The 27,704-nt window shown below is 42.7% G+C and overlaps 3 protein-coding genes across 4 annotated transcripts; all 3 read left to right on the top strand.

The window, feature by feature from the left end:
• The first annotated feature begins 963 nt into the window (after window positions 1-963).
• On the top strand, window positions 964-10,433 carry dbpb (D site albumin promoter binding protein b). Its single transcript, XM_074683036.1, has 5 exons — window positions 964-2,023; window positions 2,204-2,491; window positions 3,091-3,534; window positions 7,195-7,448; window positions 8,111-10,433. The coding sequence occupies exons 2-5, from the start codon at window positions 2,302-2,304 to the stop codon at window positions 8,324-8,326; spliced, it is 1,104 nt and encodes a 367-aa protein (XP_074539137.1). The 5' UTR covers window positions 964-2,023; window positions 2,204-2,301; the 3' UTR covers window positions 8,327-10,433.
• A 729-nt stretch (window positions 10,434-11,162) lies between these two features.
• On the top strand, window positions 11,163-19,249 carry ntd5 (ntl-dependent gene 5). The gene is made up of 8 exons (XM_074683037.1): window positions 11,163-11,289; window positions 12,384-12,530; window positions 12,910-13,101; window positions 16,479-16,596; window positions 17,103-17,179; window positions 18,003-18,185; window positions 18,346-18,543; window positions 18,642-19,249. Exons 1-8 carry the CDS (start codon window positions 11,223-11,225, stop codon window positions 18,722-18,724), a joined length of 1,065 nt encoding a protein of 354 aa, XP_074539138.1. The 5' UTR covers window positions 11,163-11,222; the 3' UTR covers window positions 18,725-19,249.
• Window positions 19,250-19,554: 305 nt separating this feature from the next.
• Window positions 19,555-26,304, top strand: LOC141800479 (uncharacterized). 2 transcript variants are annotated; one of them, XM_074683035.1, is made up of 3 exons: window positions 19,555-19,808; window positions 20,518-22,959; window positions 25,184-26,304. In XM_074683035.1, exons 2-3 carry the CDS (start codon window positions 20,542-20,544, stop codon window positions 25,538-25,540), a joined length of 2,775 nt encoding a protein of 924 aa, XP_074539136.1. In that variant the 5' UTR covers window positions 19,555-19,808; window positions 20,518-20,541; the 3' UTR covers window positions 25,541-26,304. The 2 variants fall into 2 exon arrangements, with proteins under 2 accessions (XP_074539136.1, XP_074539135.1); XM_074683034.1 differs by having other exon boundaries at window positions 19,555-19,861.
• Window positions 26,305-27,704: the final 1,400 nt, after the last annotated feature.

Here is a 27,704-nt window from a genome sequence, read left to right as displayed (position 1 = left end):
GTCCTGGTGTGGATAAGTGAAGCAGTCACATGGATTTTGTACTGATAGGGGGTGGACCAAAGTGGCTAAGTGTTAACTGGCTGTGTGAATTATGTGCCTGTCTGTAGTTTACTAGCAGATTGATGCCACAAAGTTAAATTGCTTGGGCATCCCTCTGCTAATTTAAACTAATGAATGGGGTTATATTTATGCACTTTATTGTAAATGAGTGAATAACAATTTTAGAGTTATATTCATAATATAACAGTGTTTAATTAGTCTGCCATAGTTAAGTCTCAATACTTTTGCTAGTAGCTGATCAGGTTGACAGTATGAGTAAGCAATCCAAGATGAAAAATGTATGCCTTTTCTTCAGACTTGTGGTCACAATGCATCGGTCTTGCCTACAAACAAAAAAGCGTGATACCCTGTGCTATACAATATGTGGTGGCAGGTGGTTGGAGACCATCTGCTGGAGAAAAGTTGGGTTGTATAGTAATGTTTTAGGGGGAAGGCCTGTTGACAGTAATTACTGAGTGGGTCATGAAACCTTTCTTACAATTCACACCAGGTTGCTACTCATTGTACATTTTGTTAAGTGTGAAGCAGTTCATTTGGGTCTTTACAGTTCAGTGGTGCACCAAACTGACTGAAGTCTGTCAACTGTATTTGTCAACCTTAGCATGTAGAGAACAGGAGGCTGAACTCTTGCAGTGCGTTGTTTTACATGTGCTGTGAAACTGTACAGTAGACAAGACAGCCCTCGCGCTTTTTGTGTTTCGAACTGGTCTCACGCGGCAGTGGCATGCATGGGGGGAATCAGAGCGGGCGGGTTTATTCGACCTAATTCTGTCCAATAGGCGCTCACCGTGGGCGGAGCGAGGAGCTTGTAGACCCAATCAGACCTAGTGCCGCGAGCGGACAGGCCTGGTCTCCCCGTGCTCGATACACGTGAGCTGGGACAGCTATTGTACGCCGGGAGGCAACGTGCTAAAGCGTTCCTCTCGCCTGAAAAAACGGCATACTCACGTTTTCCGAGGATTACAAGGAGACTGGAAAAGCCATGCTAGACTACCTGTTTATTTCAAGAGGCCAAAACACAGCTCTAATAGGAAAAGGCAAAGTTTTAAAGCCAGTGTCACTAAGCATGAGTAAGTGGGTGATTTGTGACGACCTACTTGTGTCAGGACATTTAACTTTAGGTGATCTGATATCTAAAACTAATGTGCGTCATCTCAGCTTCAGCATTTACAAATAAGGACGAGTCCGTTTGTGTACCTGTCAGACAAAACAAACTGTTCTCCTCGATGTGCGGCACGAGGGTAGGTGTGTCTCATAAATAATAAACGCATTTAGAGAGCGCTCTTAAGCCCGGACCACGCCCCCTGAGCGCTTCACTCGTTTATTCCGCGAGGTGTGACGTCACGTGAACCGCCCGTGTCCGTTCCAGCTGAGAGAAAAAGAGAGAGAGGACAGTCGGACGTGGACGACGCGCGGCCCAAACACAGACCGAAAACCCGTGCGCCCGTGACTAGATTCACCGGATGCAAAAAAGTACAGACAGAGAAAGAGGAAACGACCCCTCCTCCCCCCACGACGGACTGCAAAGCGCGACAGCACGGGAGAGAAACACCAATGCAACTTGTCATCTGACCAACACAGCCACTGCCCTGTCGTTGTGTGTGTGGTTTATACACGTTGTTCCTATCGGTTGTTTTGTTTGTACGGAGCTTTGCTCTGCAACTATTTTTGGGTTTTCTCTTTGATTACCGGACATTTTAAACGGATTATCACTCCTCGATTTTGATACGGTTTTTCTGCTCCGTGTTTGCGAGTGCGGATTTTATTCTCATTTTCACGCTTTTTGCATTTTTTGTGGACATTGTTCCTACTCAACTGGTCTGACTGACCCTCCCACACCGATTCTCAGAGAATAACAGCTTGCTCCTCTGAGCAATTTTAACAGCATTTGATCGCAATGGAATATTTTGATGAAAACATTTTTGCAAGGTTTTAAGGGACGCTTCTGAACGACACGTAAAAGGTAAAAGTTGCATGTGTTTTCTAACTTAAGTTTGCAAAGTATGCCTATAATTACACCACATCATTATTATTCTGAATTCACCACAGTGCTATCTTTGCTCAGCATGAATATATCTCAAAACTATCTCCCTCTACCCCCCACCCCCCTCCTCCCTTCACTCTCGTGCATACTCACGCACAGACATCCAGCAAACTTATCCCATTGGTAGGTAGACGGGTCAGTTTGCCACGCCTCTTCAAGTGCCCCAGGTATCTCTCTGCGACCCCGTCTGGTCCAGGATGTCCAGGCAGCTCTCCCAGCTTCCGACCCCCGACCTCCCAGCTGGCGCAAGCCCACAGTTTGGAAGTTGTACTCAGCCTGCAGGCTCTCTCACAGGGGGGCATCTGAACTCCATGACAGGTCTTAAGTCTCTCCTGCAGCATCCCATGAAAGGAGACCAGAGATTAAAGAGTCCTTTGGATGCAAAAGGTAAGAATCACCTAACTATAATACTAAGTCATAGTGTTGTTGACACTTTCCATCTCCAGTGTAAAGAAAGAGCATGAATAAATTATACTCACTGCTGCTTTTTGAAATGTGTAACATGGTTGTATTCTGTATTTTTCATGTTGAATGGCACTAAATCTCATACTTAAGTCTAATGCTTCATCACACATAATCAGGATGACTGTCATGTGACCTCAGCAAGCATTCACCTGGATTATAATCCTGCTGTGACAATAAATGAGGATCTGGATTACGATGAGTCTTTACATGTTTTGGTTTAGCTGGAATCCCATGGAGACATTCAATGATGGAGCTTATTCACCAAAACATACATGCAACTGTTATGAGATTCATTTAGAATTTAATGAAAATTTGTTTTGTGCCTCCTACTTTGCAGCAATTCAACTCCCATCCAGGCTGATTATGTTGTTGACTTTTTGAACACAAAATGACATTACACAAGTGTTCAGAGTTGACATTAACTCACTTTGATGGGTGATAAAACATTCTGGTGTCTGGAAGTTATTATTCAGTGTCTGCATTATGTACCAATAATGATTGTGCTCTTCTGTCTCTGGCAGACAAAGACAGATTGGACCTTGATGAGGACTCTTTGGGAGTGTGCTCCATGAGGAATGGCAGTGGAATTGGCAGCAGTAACAACAGTAATGGCTGTGGAGGAGGAAATGGAGGAGGAAATTTCAACCAGTTCTTGGGGCCTCTATTGTGGGATCGCACCCTGCCTGCAGATGGGGGCCTCTTCCAGCTTCAGTACATGGACTTGGAGGAGTTTCTGACTGAAAATGGAATGGGCAGCATGCATAACAACAACAGCTCCAGTTCAGCCCAGATCCCTTCACAGAGTTCCCAATCAGCTGTACCCAACCAGAGCTCCCAGTGCCTACCGCCCTCATCCCCACCTGGCTCCACATCTTCATCACCTTCTTCCTCATCTTCGCCATCACTCCTTGGCTTGGAGGTGGCTCAGTCGCAGAACCTTGCAGGGGGATCAGACTGTCTTCATGGTGAGTTGGCTTGAATACCAAATAATGTGGTAGAAAAACGTGTGATGGATCTAATAACATACCACACCATGATCAATAACATCATAGGGTGAGGTGCAATCAATATCATGAGAGACAATAATTAGCAGTACAAAATGCATTTCTCTATGATTCAATGTGTCATGAAATAACATAATGAGAAATCGTTCAATATTATCCAGTTGTATTTTATTGAATACACTGAATCAATGTACTGCAATACTGTACATTATGATCAAGTTAAATAGATATGATTCCAAACTTTACAAAAACATAAAATGATGATAAAAACTAACAGTCCTTAGTAAACAGGCTAGCACATCAAATGTCAATCACAATCACTGTCACAAAGCATATGTTCTTAGTCAGAAGTAAAAGATGGACAATCAGACCGGATTGTAAAAATGTAAACAAGGTTAGTTTATTCTCCAAGGTTTGTCCATATCAGCTCAAAGCAGCAGTATCAAGAGAAAGGGTCCTGAAGCTGTGCAGAGTTGACAATCTGAAAGAGACAAGTTGTTCCCAGATACTGATATACAAGGCCTGCTCACCCCATAACATAACAGTAGCTGAGGTATAATCAAGGTTATAAGTTGTGCTCCATTCACTGACTTGTGATTCAGCACTTTTAATTCTCCTTTGAGTTTATAAAAAATACCATGGTGACCAAGCATTTTCTCTGTTCCCTGGGGGGCTAACTGAGGGCAGGAGATACAGTCACATGGTTTTTCATTTCAAAGTCAACTTAAAAGAGAGAGAAAGCACAGATTAGGAAAGGCTGCCCAACAATGGCTGATGTGTGCTTTTTATTTTGTTGCACTGTGTTGGATTAATGTTGCGTGAGGGAGGTAGTTATATCTGTAGTAAAATGGCAGAGATAGGTGAATGTTGTTAGAGCAGGAGGTGTAGTAAAAGTCCTGAGCTTTTTGATGAGTCAACCCCACAGCAATGACAAGGAGGTTTTGGTTGGTTTTGGCATGTGATGTGTGTACTGTAGAGTAGAACACAATCAGTATTCACTCCCAGCCAATTATTAATGTGCAGCAGGGTCAAAACATTACTAAGAGAGGGAGAGCGAGGGAGAAGTGTGTGGAGTGTTTGCGTTTGCGTGTCTTTAAATCTCTCCCCACTTCACACGCCACAGCCATGTGTGCGCGTCGGTACACGTGCCGAGGCTGAGGGTACTGGAGTGAGAGAACTAGAGGCAGGGCCAACAGACATGGAGGAGGAGCCCACAGTGGGGAGGGACAGACTGAGCAACAGGAAGAGTTTCCCTGAGATGCCAGACTTCAAATGAAGCATTTCATCAACAATGAGTGGCATTTTGTTTACTGATCGCTGTAAGAGAATTCAAAAAGATACAAGTCTTATAAGAAACAAGTGCGTGTTAATAAAAAAATCATTATTCATTTATAAGCATAATAAGGCTATTTTAACCCATTCGGAATGAAAGACTCTGATTTTTATCACAAATAATATGGTCAAACAACGTTTTCTTCAAATTAAAGTATTTGGTTATTACCAGTTATACTATATAGTACATGTAGTTTGGTGGATAATCCTTCCCCAAAACCTGAAATGTGAAGATCTTCATTCTAATCCAGAGTGTCATAGATGTTCCCAGCTAACAGCTGCTTCATAAATAATGAATAGAGCAACACCTAACAGCAAATGGCTATATTAGGAACTGAAACAGGAGCAGAGCTGCTGTTTACCTGCACAACAGATTCAGGCCTTCATGGAATGCAGTTGTACAAGTTTTTTAATGATTAAACACACTTAATGAACCATTTTTAGGGAAAGTGAAAGTCTCCTCTTCTGTCACAGTTCAAACACGTGGGCAAAAACGCACCAGATCAACTTTGGTGTAGCCTGTGCTTCAGAGCTTTCTGAAAAGAGGGAGCGGCAGTGATGCACGTTTTATTTTTCTAAAAAATTAACTTGCTACAACCAGTGATTGCAGTGATTATGTCCTGCTGTTAGGCTCTGACTGCAGAATTCTCCTGGTTTTACATACACTGAGGGAAATATAGTATTTTCTGGCCTTCCTCGAGTTTTAGTTCCTTTCAGTCACCAAGCATGGAGATCTAGTGATGTAAAGACACACTGAGGGTGTGTCACGGGTGTCTTTGACAGAGCTCCTTGGTATGTCTTGGTGTCTTATGGAGAAGTTGAAAAAGATGGAACATGGGAACATCATGAGGGAACACTTTGCACCTAAGGGTACACCTTATACAGCCATTACTCATGTGATCGCTGCTCATGTATTCCAGATCCCCAGATAACATGTTTAACAGCTGGTAGCACATGCCAAAGACAGATGGGGTTAGTATTGCTCTCCTAATTTTCCTTCGTAAAATAATTATTATTGTTAATTTGTGCTTTTTTAACAAACTGTAAAATGGTGCGATTTTTCTTGTATTAACACTCAGTGAGTCTGCATTTATTAGCAGCTTTGTGGAGTTATGGTTGGACTTTGTTCATGCTCTTCTGAGTGGATTTTAAGGAATGTAATGTTGCTATCCGTCTATTCCAAGCTCATGTTCTGTGTATTCATTATAAGTAAAATTTCATTTTCTGCACAGTAACTACGACCTACTAGAGTTTATTTTTCAAGTTGACATTGGTTTGGCCTGTGTTGAGTGTAAGCGTTAGCAAATTTGGACTCAGTCTCAATACAAAGTCCTTCTGGAGACATGTTTAGCTACTTTTCATTTTATGAGATTTTTCACAGGAGCCTTTATTAAGCTGTTGGGATACTTGTGAAATGTAGTAACAGTCAGTAGAGTTAGGTGCATTGGGCCTTAAAGGGGGTGGGGTGGGGTGAGGTTTGGCCCTATTCTGGCCCCACTTAAAGAAACTGGTTTTAAGGGGAGGAGTAGAAAGTTACATAACATTCCACCTTCAGACCCCCTCCCCTTTAGAATTAAAGCTCTGGATGGAGGATTTGAGCTAAATCAGTTTGAATTTTTGATTTATAATGTTGACCCAATGGAATGATAACATTCACTGAAAATATGTTTCATGTTGTCATTGTTGAGTTGTACTGTACACATCTATAGGAGTGACCAGGAACCAAGGAACTATTTCTTCTTGTCTGCTTTAGCAGCAGTGTTCAGAATGAGAGATTCAGAACAAGCATTTCAATAATATCATTATCTCAACTATATATATACTATACTATATATATATCATCTGATTGAGAGATCATAACTTTAAATGAATATTGTACGTAGAGTGTATTATGGGAAAGCCTGAGCTTTGCAAAGATGAGTATTTTTCACTACGGCAACCTGCTCCATGTGATCTATCTGTAGGAAAAATGGTTTATATTGTTATGTAATCATTTGTTTTTGCATTGTCTATTTGCATAATATTCTTATGTTCTCTGAAAAGCTTTTAGTTTTAGTGTCCGTGAAAGCTGATTGAAAAATGGTCTCAGTGTTTTCAGTGTTGAGTCAGTTAAGAGCTGAAGAATGTTGTTTGTTGTTTGTGATGTGAAAAAAATAGCTCTCTGCTTCCATCTGGTGGCTAAGTGGTGTATGACTGCATGCATTTGAATTGCTGTGACACCAGCTATTTCAGGACAGGCAAAGCTGAGTGAAGAATGTATCAAACTGATGTTCTTCCCTTTGATTTCAGGGAGTCAGACGAGTATGAACGACTCCTGCGAGTCACCCTGCTCCTCCTCTTCGTCCTCCTGTCCACCTCTTCTGACGCCTACAGGCAGTGGGCCTGATGGGGCTGGAGTGTTTGACATGGATTCCACTGACATGTCAAACTCCTCAAGCCAGCCGAACTTTGACCCCAGGAGGCACTCATTCAGTGAGGAGGAGCTCAAGCCACAGCCAATGATCAAGAAGGCTCGCAAGATCCTGGTGCCAGATAACATGAAGGTAAGAGAGCTCTGAAATGCCAAAAATTTGGGGTTGAATGGTCAGCTCGGAAGGAATTTTAAACCATGACTGAGTCATTTAAAGACACAAACTATACAGAAATTAATAGATTTACTTACTTTTAAAAAGTATTCTGTTTGTAAATATCTGAGAAAAAATCAAACTAAGCTTAGAGCAACTGATCTTTAGTTTTGTCTGACCCACATCCCCAAACCTGACAACAAGCAAAGAAGTAGTGTTTATATCGTTTTTTCTAACAGTGGATCTATAGGAGGGGATGGTGACAATGGAGGATTTGTAGGGAGCACAATGTGTTTCACAGCAGATGACACTGAGCATTACAAGCTGAGTGTCATTTCTCTAGCAGTGGGGTGTGGGAAATGGAGGCGGATTCAAACTATTTTCTCTCAGACACTTACTCAGTCCTGACCAAACTCTGAGAATAAAGCGTCTGAAAGTAACATGTCCCACGCTCATTCATGGCCCAACGCCCACATTACACATCACCAACAGGATGCAAGAGTACTATACACTTCTTACAAAGCTAGCCTGTCCACTCATTGATCCTTTTGTTAACCTGCGGCTGCTTGATAAAAGATTTCACAAACGGGTAAAACTGGCAGAAATAATCCATTATGATCTGTCTCTGTGTCCTCTCTCAGGATGAGAAGTACTGGACCAGGAGGTACAAAAACAACGAGGCAGCAAAGCGTTCCCGAGATGCTCGCCGTCTTAAGGAGAACCAAATCTCAGTGCGCGCTGCCTACCTGGAGAGAGAGAATGCTGCCCTGAGACAGGAAGTGGCTGAGATCCGGAAAGAACTCGGCCGCTGTCGCAACATCCTTAGCAAATACGAGAATCGCCTCGCCGACCAGTGATGACGGCACAGAAGCAAAAATAAATCAAGAAGAGGAGGAATTAAAGCTGGTTCTAATGAAAGACTTTGGGTTATTGGAAATGGCTTGATGGACAGAATGGGGTGAAGAATATGCTGATGATGATGATTCTGATGATGAATGTATAAGACAGGAGAAGGTTTGTGTTTCGAAGCTCAGGTGTCATGTTTCGTTGAGGTGTCAGCTCTTAAAAGTAAAGATGGAGAATAATTTAACAGATAAGAGACGTGACTTTTAAGAGTTTTGTTATCGGAGAATATTGTATATTTTTATAATACTTCAGAAAAATTAGAGGGAGAGAAAAATTGGAGAATAATTTTGTATATTTTCTACATGCCAGGGGACATAGAGGAAAGCTAGGGTAAATCTCTTTTTATTCTAGGTGAGTCCGGAGATGTTTAATAGGTGTCAGCCATCGATGGGTATTTTTTGACTCGATTATTTTAGTCAGGATGCAGCAGCAGAGGCAAGGACGCATGTAACAATTGTAATATAGAGAGCAAAAATGATCTTATAATCGTATAGTTCAACATTTTTGTGGATTTTACTCAAGCACTTAATTATTTTCCTGTTATGTTTCTGTCACTGGGAATGGGCATGCTAGAGAGAGATGAAACGAGAGACCAGAGGAGACACAGTGTAAACAGACCAGCGCTTTCTTCAACACTCGTCTTGCGCGTTCCTTTTAATCGAACTTTACGCTTTTTAGTTCACTTCCCAGACAATGTTACTTTTCTGTAATTTAAAGCTTGACTTTACAGCCTTCTCTAGTCCATACTTGTACTTTTGACTCCACTTCTTTTTCCAAGTCGAGTGCTTCTAATCGACTCTGGTGTTTAGTATCTTACCTAATCAGGTGATAACCTGCTGTTGTGATGACCCCCACGGATAACTGCTCCTCTTCATCTTCTCTTTAAATCGTTGGGATTTTTCTCTTTCTCTGTTTCTATTTCTGTCTGCTCTCACTCACAGTCGATCCCCTCACAGATACCTACAAACTCTTTCTCTTACATTTTGTCCCTGTGTCTCTCTTGTACCTCTGTGGTGCATAGAGTAGTGAAATCTCAATGTTGTACCCTGATATAGTAATCAGTCTCCCCAGCTAAACGCACTCGTTACTTTACTGTACTTTATGAACACACTTTAATCAGCATTATTACAGAGAAAGAAATGTTGTGTATATTGGAAAAGCCTATGCTATTTTTGTGTGTATGATGTATTCCAGGAGATGGGTTGAGAAACCATTGAGTGGAATGGTGTTAATTTCTCAGATTTCTGGGACAAATAAAAGCCAAAATTTCCTATTGTGATCCACAAATCTTGTTACTATTTAGTGCTTTTATTCAATACTGCTCCTTACTGTTTACTCCTTCTATTACTTTAAACTGTATCTTTAATCTTCTCTGTGTACCCACAACATCTACACAGGTACACTATGTTATGTTCCTGGCGGAGGGATGACTAGTAATAGCGTGTGATTTGAATCCCCTTGATGACCATTTCTGCTATTATTACTGTTCTGATTATAACAATTATCCCTCTTGTTGTTGCTATTCTATATTATCGAATGATTTTCTTTCTTTGGATGAACATGATCTGTTGCACCTTGAACCATCTTTGATCTTCGGTGTTCCTCAGAAAGACTATTCACATGGAAACCACCCTCTCTGTCTGCAATTTGCATCCTGTCTCACACCTCCAGACATTACTCACTTCTGCAAAGGATCCTGCTGCCACTTGGTTCCTCTCACCATGGATTCTCGAGCGTGGCTCGAAAACTCGAACATGTTATCCACGCAGGCACAATTTTTTTCCGTTATCGATGATCTCCTCTGTTCCCCAGCGGTGTACGGACTATGCACACTTTCAATATTTGCTCCTCGTTGGTTTATTTCCACCTTTACCACCTCAATCAGTGATTGTTTGCTCCTCTTACAGGATGTAGTCTCTAATACCCTCACAGATGTGGTTGGTGAATCTTATAGTGACTCTAATTGAACTACAACTGCCCTGCTGCATCAGTGGTATCCTTGGTGCCCAGCCCACTCAATGCTGGTTATTTGGATGTAGTCGAGATTTTTCCAAAAACACCAATAAAAGATTGTTCTCATTCAAGACTTCTTCTCTTTTCTTAGGTGATTTGAAATTTTTAATGACTAAACACTGATCTCAAAATTTGTTTGCATTGATCCCTAATCACAACTGACTCCTTAGATTTTTATCGGAACCATTTGTTTTGGAATCCACAACTCTTTTTGAGTGTTGCATCATTTCCATTAACAGGAACTGGGGTTCAAATAGGGGTTGGAATAGAGGCTTTCCTAGAACACTTCTGGAGTACTTTTATATTTCCTAATTCAATGCACCCTTTATTTGTAGGGACACAGTGCTCAAAAATAAGATTTTTTTTTTTTATTATTATTATTTTTTTTAAAGAGGTAAGTGGTTGAGTTTTAACTGGGTATATTAAAAGTAAAGACCTAAATATATATTAATTTATCAAAGATAGAAGTCACACAAAGCTCATGGTTGAATTCAAAGAGGATTAAATGTTTCATCACAATTTGGGGTTAAGTCCTGTTTGTTTACTCCTCGTTGTTTACTGTGTGCACAGACAACAGTCATGTCATCCACTTTATCTGCTGTCTCAACAGAAATGGGTGAAAGGTCCCACAGTGTGGGGTTTTTTTTTTTTTTTTACCAATTCTCCCCTCCTCAACGCGAACCAGATGTGTGCTCCAGAGCTGTGCCCTCTCCCACTCCCTCTCTATCTCTCCCCCCTGCTCCCCCCTCCTCCCACCCTTTGTTCCCCCTCTTCTTTAAAAGTGCTGTGTTTGAGCGTGCCTCCCTCATATCGTCTGAGGCCCTGACTGGAAGGATGGACTGTGCACTGCTGCTTCTGTCCCTGTTGGCTTTGGCTGGATCGGTTTTCCCTCAAACTGCACGTAAGACACATCACACACGCACATAGACACACACCTAGACACACACATAGACACACACATAGACACACACATAGACACATGGAAGGGCACTGAACCCTGAAAACATGGACTGTCCCATGCATGTGGTGTTTAGTGGTTGAAACATTGCAGTTTATCAGTTTCACAGATGTATTTGCTACTTTAAGCACTGAAGGATGCACCTGTCTAACTCATGTTGGGGCTGTAAATTAAAAGCATGCAATTGGATAACTGTGAACATAATTAACATTAAGAATCATGAACTACTGCCTGTTTATTTCATTTAGATTTATTCGCTTAAGAGATTGCAAAGTTTCTCTAATGTGTACATTTGTTTGATAACTGCTCATACATTGTTTCATATGTTTTTTTTTTAAAAACACATTTCATTTAGTTCCCACTCTGCTGTCTGTCATGATCTGCACTAATTTTTGAGATCTTTACCATCCTAGCTGTGACATACATGTTCTGTACACCATGTCTCCATGTTCGTCTGGCATGATCATGTGCACATTAGCCCAGAACATGTGTGTTTTTGGTCACATGTAGCACACGTTTTCATTTTGGCAAATGAAAAATGGGGAACCCTGCCTGACGCCCCCTCTTCCTCCCCTCACTCTCCCCCTCAAATGTTCTGGACATTGAGGGTGTGTCTGCTGGTGTGCAATGAAATGAGTGAAGGATTCTGGTTTTATAGAGTGTGATGGCGAGAAACAAGGAATGGTGCACCACAATCTGGGTTCTGATCCTGTATTTAAGAAAGAGTTCCTGTAAACTATTTACAGAAATAACTCAACAAGTCTCACTTTTCTACATAAAAAAAAGAAATTGACAGATGAATAGCAAAGAGTAATCAATCCTGCTATCTCTGAATTAGTCATCCGGCAACCTGGGTGGCAAATGTTTACCCGGCCACCCACTCTGAGTTTACTTCCCTCCAAACAAAAAACAAAGCAGAACTGCCAACCAGACAAATCTCAGTAATCTTAAGAGTTTGCTACTTTTACGAGGGGTTGTGAATGGTGAAAAAGTAAACAAAAGGACAATTACAAGGATGGTGTGATTGTGTGTGTAAGGTGTCACCACAGGGTCGTGTGCACCAAGACTCCTGGTAGACGAGAAGAGGAAGTCGTGTACCAAGACATGCACCACCGACAAAGAATGTGGGAGCAGGCGGCAGTGCCTGTGTGACGGCCAGTGTGGGCTCAGCTGTGTGATTCCAGGTAACTATTTGTGTACATGTGTGCCCTCAGTGTGGACAACACTGTGGGCTCAGCTATTACAAGTGTTTGTCTGTGTAGCAGCTGTGCCAACATACAACTGTGAGTTCTAGCCTGGAAAATAACATAAAGCCCTTGTTCCTACACTACATCTGAGCTGAAAATCTGCTCTATGTGAGAGCAGAACATAAGCTTTTATTATGCATTGTAAAATGGGGCACTGCTCGGATCCAGCCCGGTTATACAACCTCATTAGTGCCATTTTAAAAAGTCTTTGGTTTGGTGCTACTGTTTATTTTTCTTGCATAAGAAACAATCCAGCACACTCTGGGCATTGTTCTGTTCCCCCTATTCTCACTTGCTTTCATACTTTTCTCCTCAGGTCGGACCTGTCCCTGGCCTCTGCCCCCCAGTGAAAACTCAGAAGTTATCCTCCTCCATCCCACTAGCACCTTTGATGCTCTACTTGAGGTGCGCTGCAAGCCTGGGTTCACTCTGCCCAATGGCCTGGACGCCACAAAGAGACGCTGCCAAGGCGACCGGCAGTGGAGCGGGGATGTTCCTGTATGCAAAGGTGTGTTCAAGTACCACAATACAGTGCCATCTGCTTCTTTCATAACAGGATATGAACATGAATCAAATTAAACAGCGTCTCGATATGCTACAGCAGCCACTCAGGATGTGCTCTGTTCATGTTAAGGTCACACATTAGGTGAAGACTTTTAGACTTTTTAACTATCAAAGAAAGAGAGGGACGTCTTCAGGAATGAAGCCTCACTGTGATTGTGTCCACAAAGACACTGCACAACTGGGGCTTTTCCTCATCACTATAGCAACCAGAGCTTCACTTCTGTTCTTATTGGCTGCTGTAGGATGTTATTGTTGGACTGTTGATAAGTTTGAAAGAAAAAGAAGCTGAGCATGCAAATGAATGTGCATAAAATCACACTGATGCATATGCAAACACGTCTGTCTGCAAACACCTCCTCTTCTTACCTCTTCATGTGTAATTTTAGCCATATGTGATATTCAGCTTCATGATATTTTGTTGGTAGTCTTATGTCTATATAGAGCAGACATGAATGAACTCAAGTCTTACAGATAATGCAAAGAACTTTGATCAACAAAGACTATTGTGTGGTAAAATCCTTGATTTCTCTGTGATCTAAACACTGAACAAAGACCAGATTAATCTAAAAAAGTGTCTCACAAAAAAGACAAAATCTGCTCTACTGCTGTGCGTCTGATTACCTCTACCGCAGTGCTGTAAGTCTGCACAGCTGCACTTGAGGCAAAGCCATCAATACTCTTTAATATCTCACATCTCATCATCATACCACACTTGGAAATACATGCTTGCTTATTGCTTGTGACAACTCGACAGCTCTGACAAACAGCAACACAAAGTCAGCTCTAAAGGTCGATCCCTGCTGTGTTAATCACACACCTGCGGCTACAGAAAACATGCTTTCTTAAGGAATTCTCAAACCCTGCTGGGTCCTGGTGTCAGCCGGGGAGCTTTTTCCTTTTTTCAAAGAATCTTTTCTTAGATGTGAAATAAGGATACGATTTTCGACTCAAAAGTAGAGTTTCCTCCTGCTGAGAGACAGGCAGAAGGTAGGTGGGTTTTAAATGTGTGAGAGCGTTTGTATTGCGTGTCCTTTTGCATGTGTGTTAGAGTGTGAGTCGAGCTGCTTCATGCCTGTTGAGAGGCAGTGGGTGGCAGATCACTGTCAAAGTGGCACATGGAGCAGTGTGCATACAGTGTGGTGCATGTGTGTCAGTGTTTTTGAAGAGAGGTAGATTTTTCCCTGTATACATTAGATGTGTAGGGGGCGGCTTGCACATGTGTTACAGAGTTTCTGTGTGTGTGTGTGTGTGTGTGTGTGTGTGTGTGTGTGTGTGTGTGTGTGTGTGTGTGTGTGTGTGTGTGTGTGGGCGACAGATCACAGTCAGAGGAGTCAGAGAGCTCTCTTTTGCTCATGCTGCTGCAGGCCTTTCTGTTCCCTGCTCTCCTCTCTCCTGCTCTCCTCTCTCATCCTCTCTTCCTCTTATCTTTTTCTCCTCTCATCCTCTTCCATCTGAGGCCTCTGATAAGGTCTCTCTTCCTCTCTACAATGGGAGCCAAGGACATGCATGCAACTCTAGGCTATTTAGATAAACAAGATTTGTGTGCTTGCATCCATTTGTGAAATGAGAATATAGCCAAACAGCACTTTCACATCTTTAGTCTCCATAAGGTTTGAATATATTTAATGCTGTGGTTCAGTCAAAATACTAGAAAGCTTTAATATTCAAAAGATGGATTTTCTGTACCTGTTTCAGAGCAGTTTGCTGCTGCAGCCTGTGTGGGTGGCAGCAGTACAAGGCAGAAGAAGGGCGATATGTAAAAACAGAAACTGGGCTCTGGGCTCTCATCTGCAGCCAAACAGACTCGTAACTCTTCCTCTCCCATAGGTGCCTTTACATTCTTATATTAACGTTTCTCCCTCTCAGATACCTAAGACAGCCCTCAGGCGAGAGCTGTCTCTACCTTTCAAAGCGGCGCACAGCTCCAAAACCTCTTGCTTGATGGGGTTCAGGTCGCTGCAGCCTCCCTCCAAGCACCACTCTTGATATTTATATTTCCATGAGCGTGAGGTACTCAAACGTCCAGGAACGAGCACTGCCAGGTGTTATACAACCACAGGAATAGCTGTGAGCTCGGAGAGGTGTTTCACCTGCTCATCGAACTTTGGTGTCTTACCTAAGAAGGGCTATTTCAACTTAAATAGAACAAGACATAGGGTGAAACGCCTCTGTGGGTCACAAACTAAACAAACCTTGGTAAAAACAAGTCAAATGAGGATGAATGATGGATGTCCCTTCTCCTATCCATCCTTTTTTTCTCCTGCTTCACATGTTTCATGTTCTTTCTCTATTTCCTTTAATTGCTGTCCTTTGCTTGTCGGTGAGGTTATCTGTAAGATTAAATACACATCCCTCTGTTACAAACTTATAAAACCTCTGGTGTTTGTGTGGGCTATAGTCAACATATTTCAGGCTGTGTTTACCTCTTTGCTGTGTTCCTGCATTTCTCCCTAAGGTGTTTGACAAACAACACAAGCACAGAGTTTGTGTTTTTTATTTAGTAAAAGTTGCAAAACTACAACACAATGTTCTCCTGTTGCTTATCTGGGATTCAAAATTCTTTAACACAGTAAAAGCACAAATGTTTTCAAATGTATTTAAAACTAGGAAGCAGTTCTCGAGCCAAAATCTGTGTCGTGAACCTGAGGACTGCCCCTCAAAGGGTCTGGATTGCCTGGACACTTTTGAGATGCCATTGAGCAAGGCCCTGAGCCCCAGCTCAGGGGTTTGTTTGTCTACAGCTTTCTCCCTCTCTTCAATTTTGTGTTTCTAAGGTATCCTGTTGGTGCATGTGTGTGCATTTTTAGACAGAGTGTAAAGATTCAATGTTCATGTGTATCAGTGGAGTAAGTCTTCCCCCTTTTTAAAAGTTTGTAACCTTCCAGAAGCAAATCTACAATTACATTTACATATATGGATTATCCACAATTATTTAGTTAACTGTCCGTCACACACAAATGTGTGATGTGTCCTTCTGTGGCAAGTGTATAACATATAATCATTGTCATCATAATTATCAAAACACATTTCACAAGTTGTTTAAAGATGCTGAATTTAAAAAGGAGGTCATTGAAGCCCTTTAATCTTAAACAGTACTTGTGATTTTACACATGTATGGTAATAATAATCTTTTCTGTTGTATATGTATATGTCATAAAACTATTTGAAGGTCTCTTTGTCTGCTAGTTTGTGCATTTACGCCTTCATTTGAAGACCCCGACTTGTCACTGAGTATTGTTAAAGTACTGTATAACCACTTAGCATGAATTAAGTACCTGACAATAAAGTCTTTTACCTTCTCTTTTCTTTTCTAACCTCTAGAGTCAATCCAACCCACCACTTCCCAAACCTGCCCCCTGCCTGAGGAAGTCACCAACACCTTCAGCATCCAGGGCAACGCCACAGTCGGAACATCCATCCGCTACAGCTGCCTGTCTGGGTGAGAGACAGAGAGAGGCGGGGGGAAATGGGAGGCGAAGGTTGTGTGTGCGTGGGCTGAAAATGTGATAAACCTGTAATGATGATAAGGTAGAAATGGAGGAAGTGAGAAGACGGGGATGGAGTGTGAAGAAGAAGAGGGAGGGGGGCTTGATTACTGAAGAGGTGTTGGGGAAGGACGGATGATGAGCGACGAATGGCAGGGAATTCATTTTGATCTCCCAGCTGACGGTGCTTCCATTGAGCTAACTAGGCCATTACAGTCTTATCTTGCATTGACTCCCCTCTACACACTGACTCATCCACAGGAAAGGATGGGCCCAAGTGGATGTGTCAGCCAAATCAGTGCACACATGACATGTAGACCCTCTGAGAGAGACAGGGTGGGAAAAGGAACCATTTACACCTTTTTTACAGCATTTTTATTTAGATGAGGCTCATTAGGTGTCAATAATGCAAATGTCACACTACCACCTGCCTTCACTGCTACTTTTTTCTCCTCTGCAGGGCAGACATAGTGGGGAGCAGTGAAAATTTCTGCCAGGATAATCAGACCTGGCAGTATCCCCATCCCATCTGTAAAGGTCAGTGTTCATGAGTGAGTGACTGACTGCTCATCTTCCTCTTTACCATCCCTCTTTTAAGGTTAGCAGGAGAAAATGAATGGCAGCTGATTTGAGACTGAATGGGCTGAAGGGTTGCATGTCTACTTTGTAGGCATCTACATTTATTTTTTGTGTGCATGTGCAGATATGGATAAAAGACTGAATCAAAGCAGGAGAAAGATGAGGACACAAAATCTTTTAAGTATGACCTGTCAATCAGCTGTACTGCTCTGTTCCATGGTGCTTTACTGCCATCTTGTGGATGATGGCTAGTACTGCATGGCCTTGACATAGGGTTGACAAAATCCTAAGAGTGAATATATGCTGGCATTATTTTTAAGGAGCAAAATTTGAATTAAAAGAAAAGCCATGTAAAATGTGAGGAGATTTTCTTTTCTTGTATATGATCCATTTGCTTCAAATTTAAGCGTGCAAACAATGTACATTTTTACTCTAACAGTACAAGTAGGATGTTGTTTACATCACAACACAATGTTGCATTTCACACCTTCTTTTTTTAAGTTAAAATTTCATTGTTCCATCTGCTTTAACAGCCGGCTCAGCTTATATTAAACAAAAGTATGTTTTTGCATGTGGTAAATTATCAAAGTGCCTCACTGAGTGAAAAACACAATATGTGGACCACGGCTGGCAGTTCAATAGGTCACCTTTACAAGATACTTCTTGCTACAGGACTATGACCTGGCCTGACTTTGATGAAACAAGGAAAAGATAAGATAATGTGAACAGAGCATTGTTAGAGTTTAAGTGGACTGATTTACTCATCCTCTCAATCTCTTAGAGGTGTTTTGCCAGCCACCACGAGAAGTGGAGCAGGGCTATGTGGTGGCAGTCCAGAAGACTGAGTATGAAGTGGGCTTTGACATCCATTATCTCTGCAAGAGGAACTTTCAACTGGATGGACCCCAGAAAGTCACCTGCCTTCCCAATGGTAGCTGGAGTGCAGCGCCCCCACACTGCAGAGGTGAGAAATTTGTAAATGGCTTACCAGATGCAAAATATGTCCTATTCTTATAATTCAGCAGAACATTCAACGTATGCAGAATCTAAATTTACTCGTTTGCATTTGCATGTATAGGTTTGTATCTGATGCCAATATTATGCCTTGTTGATTGTCTCCCCAGCTCGTTGTCTGATCCCGGCTGAGAGGAGCCGTGTTGTGATTGATGGAGTGAAGCGCTGGCCGTTTGATGTAACAGACGCCATGGTTCCTCATGGGGAAAACGTGACGTTTTACTGCAAACATCCTCACAAACAATGCAGCTTCACTGCAACCAAGACCTGCTTTGATGGAGAGCTGCAGCCACCAACCTGCTACCTTGGTAAGTATGCACACATATTTGATTACCTGCATTCACTCTCAGCCATGAGATGGGAGGTAGGATTGACCCTTTTACTGATGGTTGTTTTTGTCTTCCAGAGCCTACATGGCTGCAGTACAAACTTTTCCCCCATCGTTTGGTCTCAGAGATTGAAGCATGTGAACCTGGAGATGAGGAGTGATGACCTGCACGCCTGACCTCAACTCACCTCTACCCATAACACTGTGTCACAAAAAGAGCACCTTCCCCGGACTCATACCAGCACTCATCATCTTTGGCCGTCCTCCTTCACTCTGAAGCTTTGCTATCTATACTATGATTATAGTCTGTTAGACATTGAATATCACTCACAACTCTTGTTGATCAGCTGACTAAGCTGTTAATCTTGAGCTGTGGGTTTCATGGCCTCTGTCATCCTCTCCTGCATGCATCCTGGGTTTCCTTCACACTGCAGGCGTGATTTTATTCTGCATAAGTTTTAGATAGATCTTTTTCAAGCTAGGCCTGATGCATACTGTGGCTAAAATAGGCTGCTATTATGATGTATACAGTCATGCCTGTGATGATACCTTCATGTAACCTCAGTCTAAAAGACTCTGTGATCTCTCACTGTGTGATCTTTTCTTTTCTCTGTCGAGTGTGACGCATCAAGTCTTGAGGCTTGTAAGTGTTATTGATTTGAAATAAAGTTATGTGAAAACGGTTACTGGCTCACTTCTCGAGACACAGTCGTACAGTGTGAGTTCAGATCCATATTTCTCTACGCTTTCAATGTCTTTCTCGCTTTGTCTCCCTGCTCTATGACTGCCAGGCACACTGAGAGCCTGCCTTTGCAGGCTGCAGGTTCAATCGTACTCATAGGCTGAACATGGCTACTGGTCGGACCCGGTAGGCTGCGACACCATAGCAACTCCCCTTGACCCCTCCCTCCCTCGGCATTCGCAGCATCACCCTTTACACTGCACAGTCATATTTGGTCCTCCGGAAATATCCACAGCACGGGTAAGCCAGTCCCTATGCCGCGAGAGTATGGGTGGAGTATGGTTCAAAATACAGTTTTAAATGTATCGAAAGGAAGTCCGGCGCGTGCTCCACCGGCTGTGACAGCACGGCGGGAAGAAATGACAGCGCGCGGGGAAAGTTTGCCCTAAAAGCTGCCGGGCTGCGCTCGCGCTGTCTCGGACCCTCGGCTCTAAAATGGCTGGCTGTAGGTCCGAGAAAGCTTCGGTGCAAAGGGAAGGATCCGCTCCACACCAAGACAGTCTGTAAATATTCACGTTTCTCTGCTAAGACTATCGACGTGATGGCGGTGTCCCAGGTCCGAGAGCTGTCAAAGCGCACTCGCACTACAATAATAATACTGTCATTTCGGACCTAGGACTGTGCGTAATGGCGTCCTCCACGGGAACTGCTCCTCGATTTATCAACAGACTAATATTTATAATATGCTGCTTTCTGCAAACCAAACGGAATATTATTCCAATCAAAATATGGAGATGAAACGTTTACTGTTTGTGTTGCATGCCGGCGATAAAAGTGAGGGGGGAGGGAGGAGGGATGTTTCGCTCACATCTGATAAAATCGATCCGTTTTTGAATGATATAGGCGACCCATCATGTTAGAGAGTCGCTGAGATAGAATTTAGGATCACACAAGGTATCCAAAAATAATTGTCAAGACGGTCTGGAGATGAGGAGGAAGAGAAGGAGGGGGTCAAATGAGTCGTTCATCATGTCGCCGCAGGGAGTTAGGGTGCTCAGTCTGCTTCATTTTCAGACTGACAGAAATATCACAGAATATGACACTTTTAGCTTTTAAACTGAAACTTGGCAAATTATCAAACTGAGAGATTCACTTTATCCAAAAAATTCCAGGGTAGCATTTTCAATCCATCTACCACACTTTGTCACATTTTTTATCTTCCAGTTTTGTCTCACAGAGCGTCTAACTTATAATTTTGTTTGTATTTTGTAGAAATATAAATGGGTATGCCCCAAAATGGATTCCCAGCTGGCTTCAGTCCTGACCAGTGGCAGCCTGGATGTCCAAAATGGCAGCCAGCATGCAGAGGGATCAGGGCCAGTGACAGAGGTTTTTTTGGAGTCAGAGGAAAAAACCTCACCCAGTGCTGCACCAGGTAACCTCCAGCCATGCCCTGTCACAGCAGCAGTGACCATCAGGAGGACAGATGCTCTGTCAATCAATGGGAAAAAGCCAGAGGTGGGCGGGACTTGTGAGCCAGCCTTTCAGGAAAGGAGGAGTGAGATTGCTGGGTTAAAACAGCCAATTACAGTCAAGCCTGGAGTGCCTGTGGCGCACAGCCAGCCAATCACACTCAAAATTGTCGTTCCCCCATGGTGCAAGAGGCCAATCAAAAACTCTGCCATCAGCCCAACCAAAGACTTTGCTGGCTCACATTTTAGAAGACCAATTCCTGTGTTAGCTGATGAAGAAAAAAACAGAAACAACATCAAAAACATTGCTCTTAAGGATGAAATAGAAATCCAGGGAGTTGCTGATCAGAAGACTGAGGAAGCAGGAACAGAATCATTCCACAAGACTGAGGCAGAAACAGGGGAGGAAACCTTCAAAGTGAAAGATATATCTTGTGCTAAGACCATCCAAAATGATGGGTTACAGACTCATTCAATCCCTTGCACTACCGCAGTAAAAATGCTGACCCCAAAAAGGATTAAAGATGAAAACACAGAGCGAGAAATTGAAAATATTCCTCTTATTTTGCAAGAAATGGACTTAAAGTCTTGCAGGATGTTTGACAAGTTAGGAGTCGAAGAACAAACAGAACCACTGGATTTGAGTTTGCCCAAGAAACGAGAGTGTCGAGAGAGGAGGTGTGGACGCTTTCTGGATGATTCGGGCTGCGAGAGTTCGCTAATCATGGAAGTTGATGAATACGAGGGGGAGGGAGACAGAGATATTGTGGAAGAAGATGATGAGACCGCTGTCCTGTGTATAGACCGATCGCATACGCTCGAAGATGCTCTCCTGTCACCCTCTTTTCTTTCTGACTCTGTCCTTACCTCCTCAGTGGACTGTGACACTGAAAACCTCCTTCTTATAGATGACCAGGGAATCCCGTATACTCTCAGTCCAGATGGACTCAAAGTGCCGCAGGTTGATGCTTCCACATCAGAGGATCCTCCGTCAGATCAGGCTAGCTCAGCAGAGGCAGAAGGAACAAACTCATCACCTTTAGCAGACCCAGGCGTTAGCCAAAGTTTAGATAATGCACTAAATGCACCTTCTGATGATCCGTTTCCCTCACCAGCTTCTAATGTGGATTCTCTATCGCTGCCTGTTGATCAGACAATGACAAATAAAGAAGTCCTCTCAAGTTTGATCACTAACCCAGACATGTCTGATCTAAGTGTCCATTCTGTTCAGGAGTCTGTCACTGTTTTGCCTGTTTCCTCTGGGATATCTGTCCCCACACAGCCCATTCAGATCCTCACAAACCCCTCCACGAACAATCCCATTCTGCTCCTTTCAGCCTCCTCCACCTCCTCCCCTCAGCTCCCTTCAGCCCCGATGGGTCTCTCACTTCCTCTGTCAGTCTCCCAAACCTCTTCTAGTACTTCCACGCCAATGTTCCTCCTCCTTTCTTCCTTACCCACCTCTTCTACCGCAGACTCTGCCTCTACCTCCACTCCGATCGCCGTCCTCGACCCCTCCACCGGGCAGTTGTCACAGATCACAGCGACCTCGGCTCCAGCGGTCTCTCTCCCTTTGTCCTCTGGTCAGCTGGGATCACCTCACCCCGTCATCAGACTGAGCCCCAATAACCCCCCTGTCATCCTGTCAGGGGTGAATAATGCCAACTCTTGCTCTGTTCTCACCTCTCTTACCATGCCGGCTCCATCTCCTACTCCTCAAAATGACCTCCACAGCACAACTCTTCTTCATTCTCAAATCAGCTCTTCCGACGCAAACCCAGGAAGCCAAGCCATATCTACTGAAGAAATCTCAAATGAAAACAAGAAGCCATCACCTTCCGAATCTTCTTCTTCTACTACAACCTTTGACCCCTTGGCTCAGCCCAGCTCAGAGGCCCAATCACCTTCCTCGGAGCCCAAGTATGACTCGTCAGACCTGCACTCACAACACTTACCTCTGGACGACCATCTTTACTTCTCCAACGCTGCTGCTCCTCCATCCCCTCCCATCGGATCCATACTCTCCTCTGGTAAAATTGAACCCCTCGACCCTCTGGATCCCCTCTCTTCAGAGGAGTCACCCAACAGCATGGCTGCTCGCAGGGTGCTATACTGCCAGCTGTGCCCTCGGGTCTTCTTTTACCTTTCTGACCTTGAGCGCCATGCTATCACTCACTCGCAGAAGAAGCCTCACGTCTGTCAGCAGTGTGGGAAAGCCTTCAAACGCTCCAGCCATCTGCAGGTCAGAGCTCATTAATAGTTAATGTGCTCAATAAGAAATATCACACCACAGAGGTCACAAACCAGTAGTTTAAGAATGTAGTTTTAGCATTGTCAACTTTAATGTTGATTTTTTTTTGCAGGCATTTGCTTATTTACACCAAGGGGCAACATCCAGTTTAAAAAAATGAAGTCTATATTGAAGTGCTAAAAGATGCAATTCGTTAAGGGTCTGCTTGAATCTGGCTGCAGAAAGACTGGAAACCACAAACACGACTTTTATGGCTTGAAAATCACATTTTCAGCCTGGTTCAAAAATGGCTTGGGTCTGAATTGCTAATGTTACCATCAGCATGCACTGTACGGGGGATGGATTTTTTTCAGAGGCTCACACACTCAAGAAACATTAGCAGCATTAGCATTAGCATTACATTTTTATTTGTGTCCACAGGATGGAATGGCTTTAACATCTGGCTTTCTGGTCCATTTCTGGTTTGGTGTTGAGTAGGTTGTTATAAGCTTTTTAAAGACTTTTTTAGCAACAAAGGAAAAAGCAGTTGCCTGCTTGTGCCTTTCCTAATGGTTTTAATGCCGTGAAAGGTAGTCATAACATTAAACCCCGTTTCCACCAAGCGGTTCAGTTCGGTTTGTCTCGGTTTTCACTGACTAATCCCGGAACAGACCCCCAAATAACTGAGACGAGCCGTCCCTTTTGAGACCGTTCCTTAGGGGTGCCAGCCTGAACCCATATTTCGAAAGGTGGAGCAACAACACTGCAGACCGTTGATTGGTCGAAAGAATTGTCACTTAACGTGCAAGGGTGGCTGCATTTCTCCTGGTGGCACACAGTCTTCTCTGAAACAAAGTTTGATTGTTCTTTGTAACAAAGAGCCACATGCGAATCACAAGAAGAGGAATTGCTGGGTGTCTTTCATCGTTGCTCTGTTTACTGAGTTTTTTTCTTCCTTGGATTAGTTAGCGGGGTACACTGTGTTGCGCTGCTATGCCGTCACACTATTATGTTGCTGATGTGGCTGTCGGCATCCAGCTTACACGCCACCTACCACAAGGGGGCACGGTTGGCTGTGGAACGCAAGCAGGACCAAGCTTAAAGGGATAGTTGAGTTTTTTTGAAGTGGGGTTGTATGAGCTCTATGTGACCACTAAGGACATTAGATACAGTAGAAAGGTGTCTCCTCTCCCTCAGTAAGACACAGACTGTAATCGCTGGTGACGAGGAAATAGGCGCTAACAGGGAAATACCGTACCAGATCCAAAGGCGATTTTTTCTGCCTACAAGAACTAAAATCAAAAAGTAATACCACAGTTTAAGAGTGCGCTACATAAAATATTTTTTAAGTGCATTATGTCTTCGGAAATATAAACATTTATCTGGACCTAACTAACTGGTCATGTGTCCTCAAGTGTAAGTGAATGAAACTTCATTGTCGCTGTCATAGTCACTCATTTTGAATTTCCTACTCTGCCTCACAATCCTTAGAGTACAAACAAAAGAATTACGATACTTGATCAAACTTACACGAGGCTACAACCGGCACCCGAAGCATAGCTTGTTTACATTCCCTACAGCTGAAAGGAGGAGGGCGGACGGAGCGCACTAGCGCTGCGCGGAAGGACACATGACCAGTTAGTTAGGTCCAGATAAATGTTTATATTTCCGAAGACTTAATGCACTTGAAAAATATTTCATGTAACGTACTCTTAAACGGTGGTATTACTTTTTGATTTTAGTGCTTGTAGGCAGAGAAAATAGCCTTTGATATGGTACCGTCTGTCCCTGTTAGGGTCTATTTCCTCGTCACCATCGATTAAAGTCTGTGTCTTACAGAGGGAGAGGAGACACCTTTCTACTGTATCTAATGTCCTTAGTGGTCACATAGAGCTCATACAACCCCACTTCAAAAAAACTGAACTATCCTTTTAACCGAACCAACCTGTACCAAACTGATACTGATCTGAACCGGACTGCTTGGTGGAAATGGGGCTTTAGAGATGTTGGTGAAGCTTAGCAGGGAGCTGGTTAATTCCACTAAGCTCTAAAGAACTGATGTGGACTTCTCAAGCAAACTTATACAGCTGTGATTATAAAAGTCAATCAAACAATCATTTTCTTTTATATAGTGCTCAATCACAACAAAATTTACCCCCAAGTCAAGACAATATAGTCTGCAGTATAAAATTTAAATCTTATTTCAATGTTAAATCTTAACTGTTTTCTTTTACAGAGGCATAAGCACATCCACACAGGCCAGAGGAACTTTGTTTGCCCCATCTGCTCCAAGCGCTTCAGGGAGGCCGGTGAGCTGCAGCGCCACCAAAGGGTCCACACTGGAGAGAAACCCTACCAGTGTCAACTCTGCCACACCCGCTTTGCCGAGCGCAACACACTACGTCGTCACACCAAGCGCAAACACCCGTACCACCAAGTGGCCATGGAGATGCTGAATGAGAGGAGAGCAGGCAGGGGAGGAGACAGGGGAGGAGGTGAAGGGTCAGGTGTGCAGGAGGAAGAGGAGAGTGCAGAGTGGTACAGCTCCACTGTTTCTCATCTGGAAAACTCTGAGTCCGAAGTGGAAACCTAAATAGCTGTCTGCACAGAGTCCAAAGCAAAGAGGAGGAGGAGGAGGAGGAGAGATTAGCAGGGTGAAGAAGTGTGAGACAGAACACTTCCTCATTGGTTAAAAGTCAAAGAAGGGAGCACTTGCAATATTTATTTAATGCTTTTAAAGTTATTTATTTATGAATAAATATTATACCCATTCCATTTAATGGTCCAAATGTTCAGCCTTTAACTTCCATATTAGCATTTTTGTGGGGAAATGGTTGCTCAATTCAAAGGGAAATCTTCAGCTTGAAATCATGCCGTTTTGTTGGAGTTCAGGATGTTAATTAGCTCGAAAACATGAGGTCGCATTCTGACACAATCCATAAAAAAAGCCCTAAAGTGCTTGGAAAACAAATAATCTATTTATTGTAAAAAAAAAAAAAAGAAGAAGAAGAATCTGTGCTCTAGCTGTATATATATTCAAAGAGAACTGTTTGTAAGAGCTGCACTTCTGCACTATCTTATATGAAAGATGAAATCTATCTTTCTCACCGTCAGAGACACTGTGAGTCATTTGCACATGTTTTATTTGAATTCAGTACTCAGTTTTTTATATTGTGAAGAAAAATGCTAAATTTTCTGTTTTTGTTGCAACTGTTTATTTGTTGTATTTAATTCATATCATGTCAGACTTTGACCAAATGCATTGATTTACCCTCACACTAACACTATATTCAGATTGCTTTTCTTTAATGTGAACCATGTTAAATTATTTGAATTAAACTTTATCAATTTGACAAAGTTTTCACTCCTACTTTCTGTCCTCTAACCATTTCTTTCATGCAGATGATGAAAGGTTTGAATAATGTTAAATGTGGCTCTCATTAAATAGGTTTAGATTACACTTAGCATTACTTGGCATTGAACACTAAGGCCAGTGTGCGTATATCTCTCACCTAATTAAACTCATCCTTGGAGATGGTTTTCTTTCCTCTATTAATAACCCAGGATGAGACCAAACTACATTGATCTTTGTAAAGAAAAAAGACGAGAAATATACCTGATATATATCTGCTGGACTGCCTCCAGGGAGTAATTGAGTTTGTGCGATAGTCCTCTGTTTTTTTGCACACTCTCAATTTTCTGCTCCATTTACGCCCCTGAGCCTAACAGAGCTGAGCTCAAGATAAGTTATTAAGCACTGTATCGCTCAAATGACCCAACTGGGTCTTTGTAGCCATCCCATATGCTTGCTATTGTCCGCAAGGAGATTCTTCTGCATGCTGAGAGGCCTGCGTGAACTTCATTGTCTTTTACTCTGGCAAACTAACTTTCAGAGGGTCAGAGGAAGGAGAGAAATGAAGAGGGGCAAAGGTTAACTGAGAAGTCTCTCTCAGAAAGTAGTCTGTGCTGCAAAGACACACTCTGCTATCAGAGATAGCATTTGGTCCTGTAAAACTTAAATGCACACTTGACCTTCAGCATTTCACCTTTTGCTGAATACATATCCTGCATGTGGTAGAGAGAGTGTTCTCAGTTACAAAAGAGCCCATGAAAACCTTGTTTACATTTTAAGTAACACAGCTGATACCATCAGAGCTTTTGCATTGATAGCTTTTTATTTAGAGGTCAGTCTAACTTTGATATAGTCATAAAAAGATACCTCAGTCACCATATTTATATTTCTGAGTATGTCCCTCATGAAACATATGTCTTTCCTAATGCTTGATTTGTATTTCTTAAAGGAGACTAAATCCCTAACATCCTATGATCTCCTTAAACTTCACCTGCAGCCAGTATAAGTATTCAGTAGTCAGAAGATATATGAACACAACTGAACCTTTTAAATTTCCCACTTTTTTGTTGAACTCCTGCCCCAGCTGAACAGTGAAAAGCATATGGTTTTTGAAAGTTTGAACTTTGTAGTAATAAGAATAACTTTTGAAAGGAACAATCCCCTAATCTTCTCTTAGTTTCAGTGTGAGTCTGTTGAGGTCCCTGAGTAAAGCTGGACTCTTTCATCTCTTGTACTCGTGACATGTTAAGAAGGGAATTATTCGGGGGCAGTATGAGCAGGAGAAAATATTCAGTGCACATTTTGATAGACTTGATGTAAAACTTAAACCTGTGCTTGACTTTATTAAGCTATATGAGGTGAGGAAAAGTCTCAACTAGTTTTTTCAGACACCTTTTGTCTCACG

This window comes from Halichoeres trimaculatus, unplaced genomic scaffold (genome assembly GCF_033239565.1).
Source record: "Halichoeres trimaculatus isolate MK-OKI-2021-1 unplaced genomic scaffold, fHalTri1.1 fHalTri1_scaffold_12, whole genome shotgun sequence".
In the NCBI taxonomy this organism is placed as follows: domain Eukaryota; kingdom Metazoa; phylum Chordata; class Actinopteri; order Labriformes; family Labridae; genus Halichoeres; species Halichoeres trimaculatus.
This window is presented reverse-complemented; position numbering and strand designations above follow the sequence as displayed.

Bases quoted from the DNA above. Each gene is read 5' to 3' on its own strand.
- ntd5 (XM_074683037.1), top strand. From the start codon at position 11,223: ATGGACTGTGCACTGCTGCTTCTGTCCCTGTTGGCTTTGGCTGGATCG. The intron at 17,180-18,002 runs GTCAGTGTTCAT...TCAATCTCTTAG, and splicing joins TCCCCATCCCATCTGTAAAG to AGGTGTTTTGCCAGCCACCA. The intron at 18,186-18,345 runs GTGAGAAATTTG...TTGTCTCCCCAG, and splicing joins AGCGCCCCCACACTGCAGAG to CTCGTTGTCTGATCCCGGCT.
- dbpb (XM_074683036.1), top strand. From the start codon at position 2,302: ATGTCCAGGCAGCTCTCCCAGCTTCCGACCCCCGACCTCCCAGCTGGC. The intron at 2,492-3,090 runs GTAAGAATCACC...TGTCTCTGGCAG, and splicing joins GAGTCCTTTGGATGCAAAAG to ACAAAGACAGATTGGACCTT. The intron at 7,449-8,110 runs GTAAGAGAGCTC...GTCCTCTCTCAG, and splicing joins TGGTGCCAGATAACATGAAG to GATGAGAAGTACTGGACCAG.
- LOC141800479 (XM_074683034.1), top strand. The intron at 22,960-25,183 runs GTCAGAGCTCAT...TTTCTTTTACAG, and splicing joins AACGCTCCAGCCATCTGCAG to AGGCATAAGCACATCCACAC.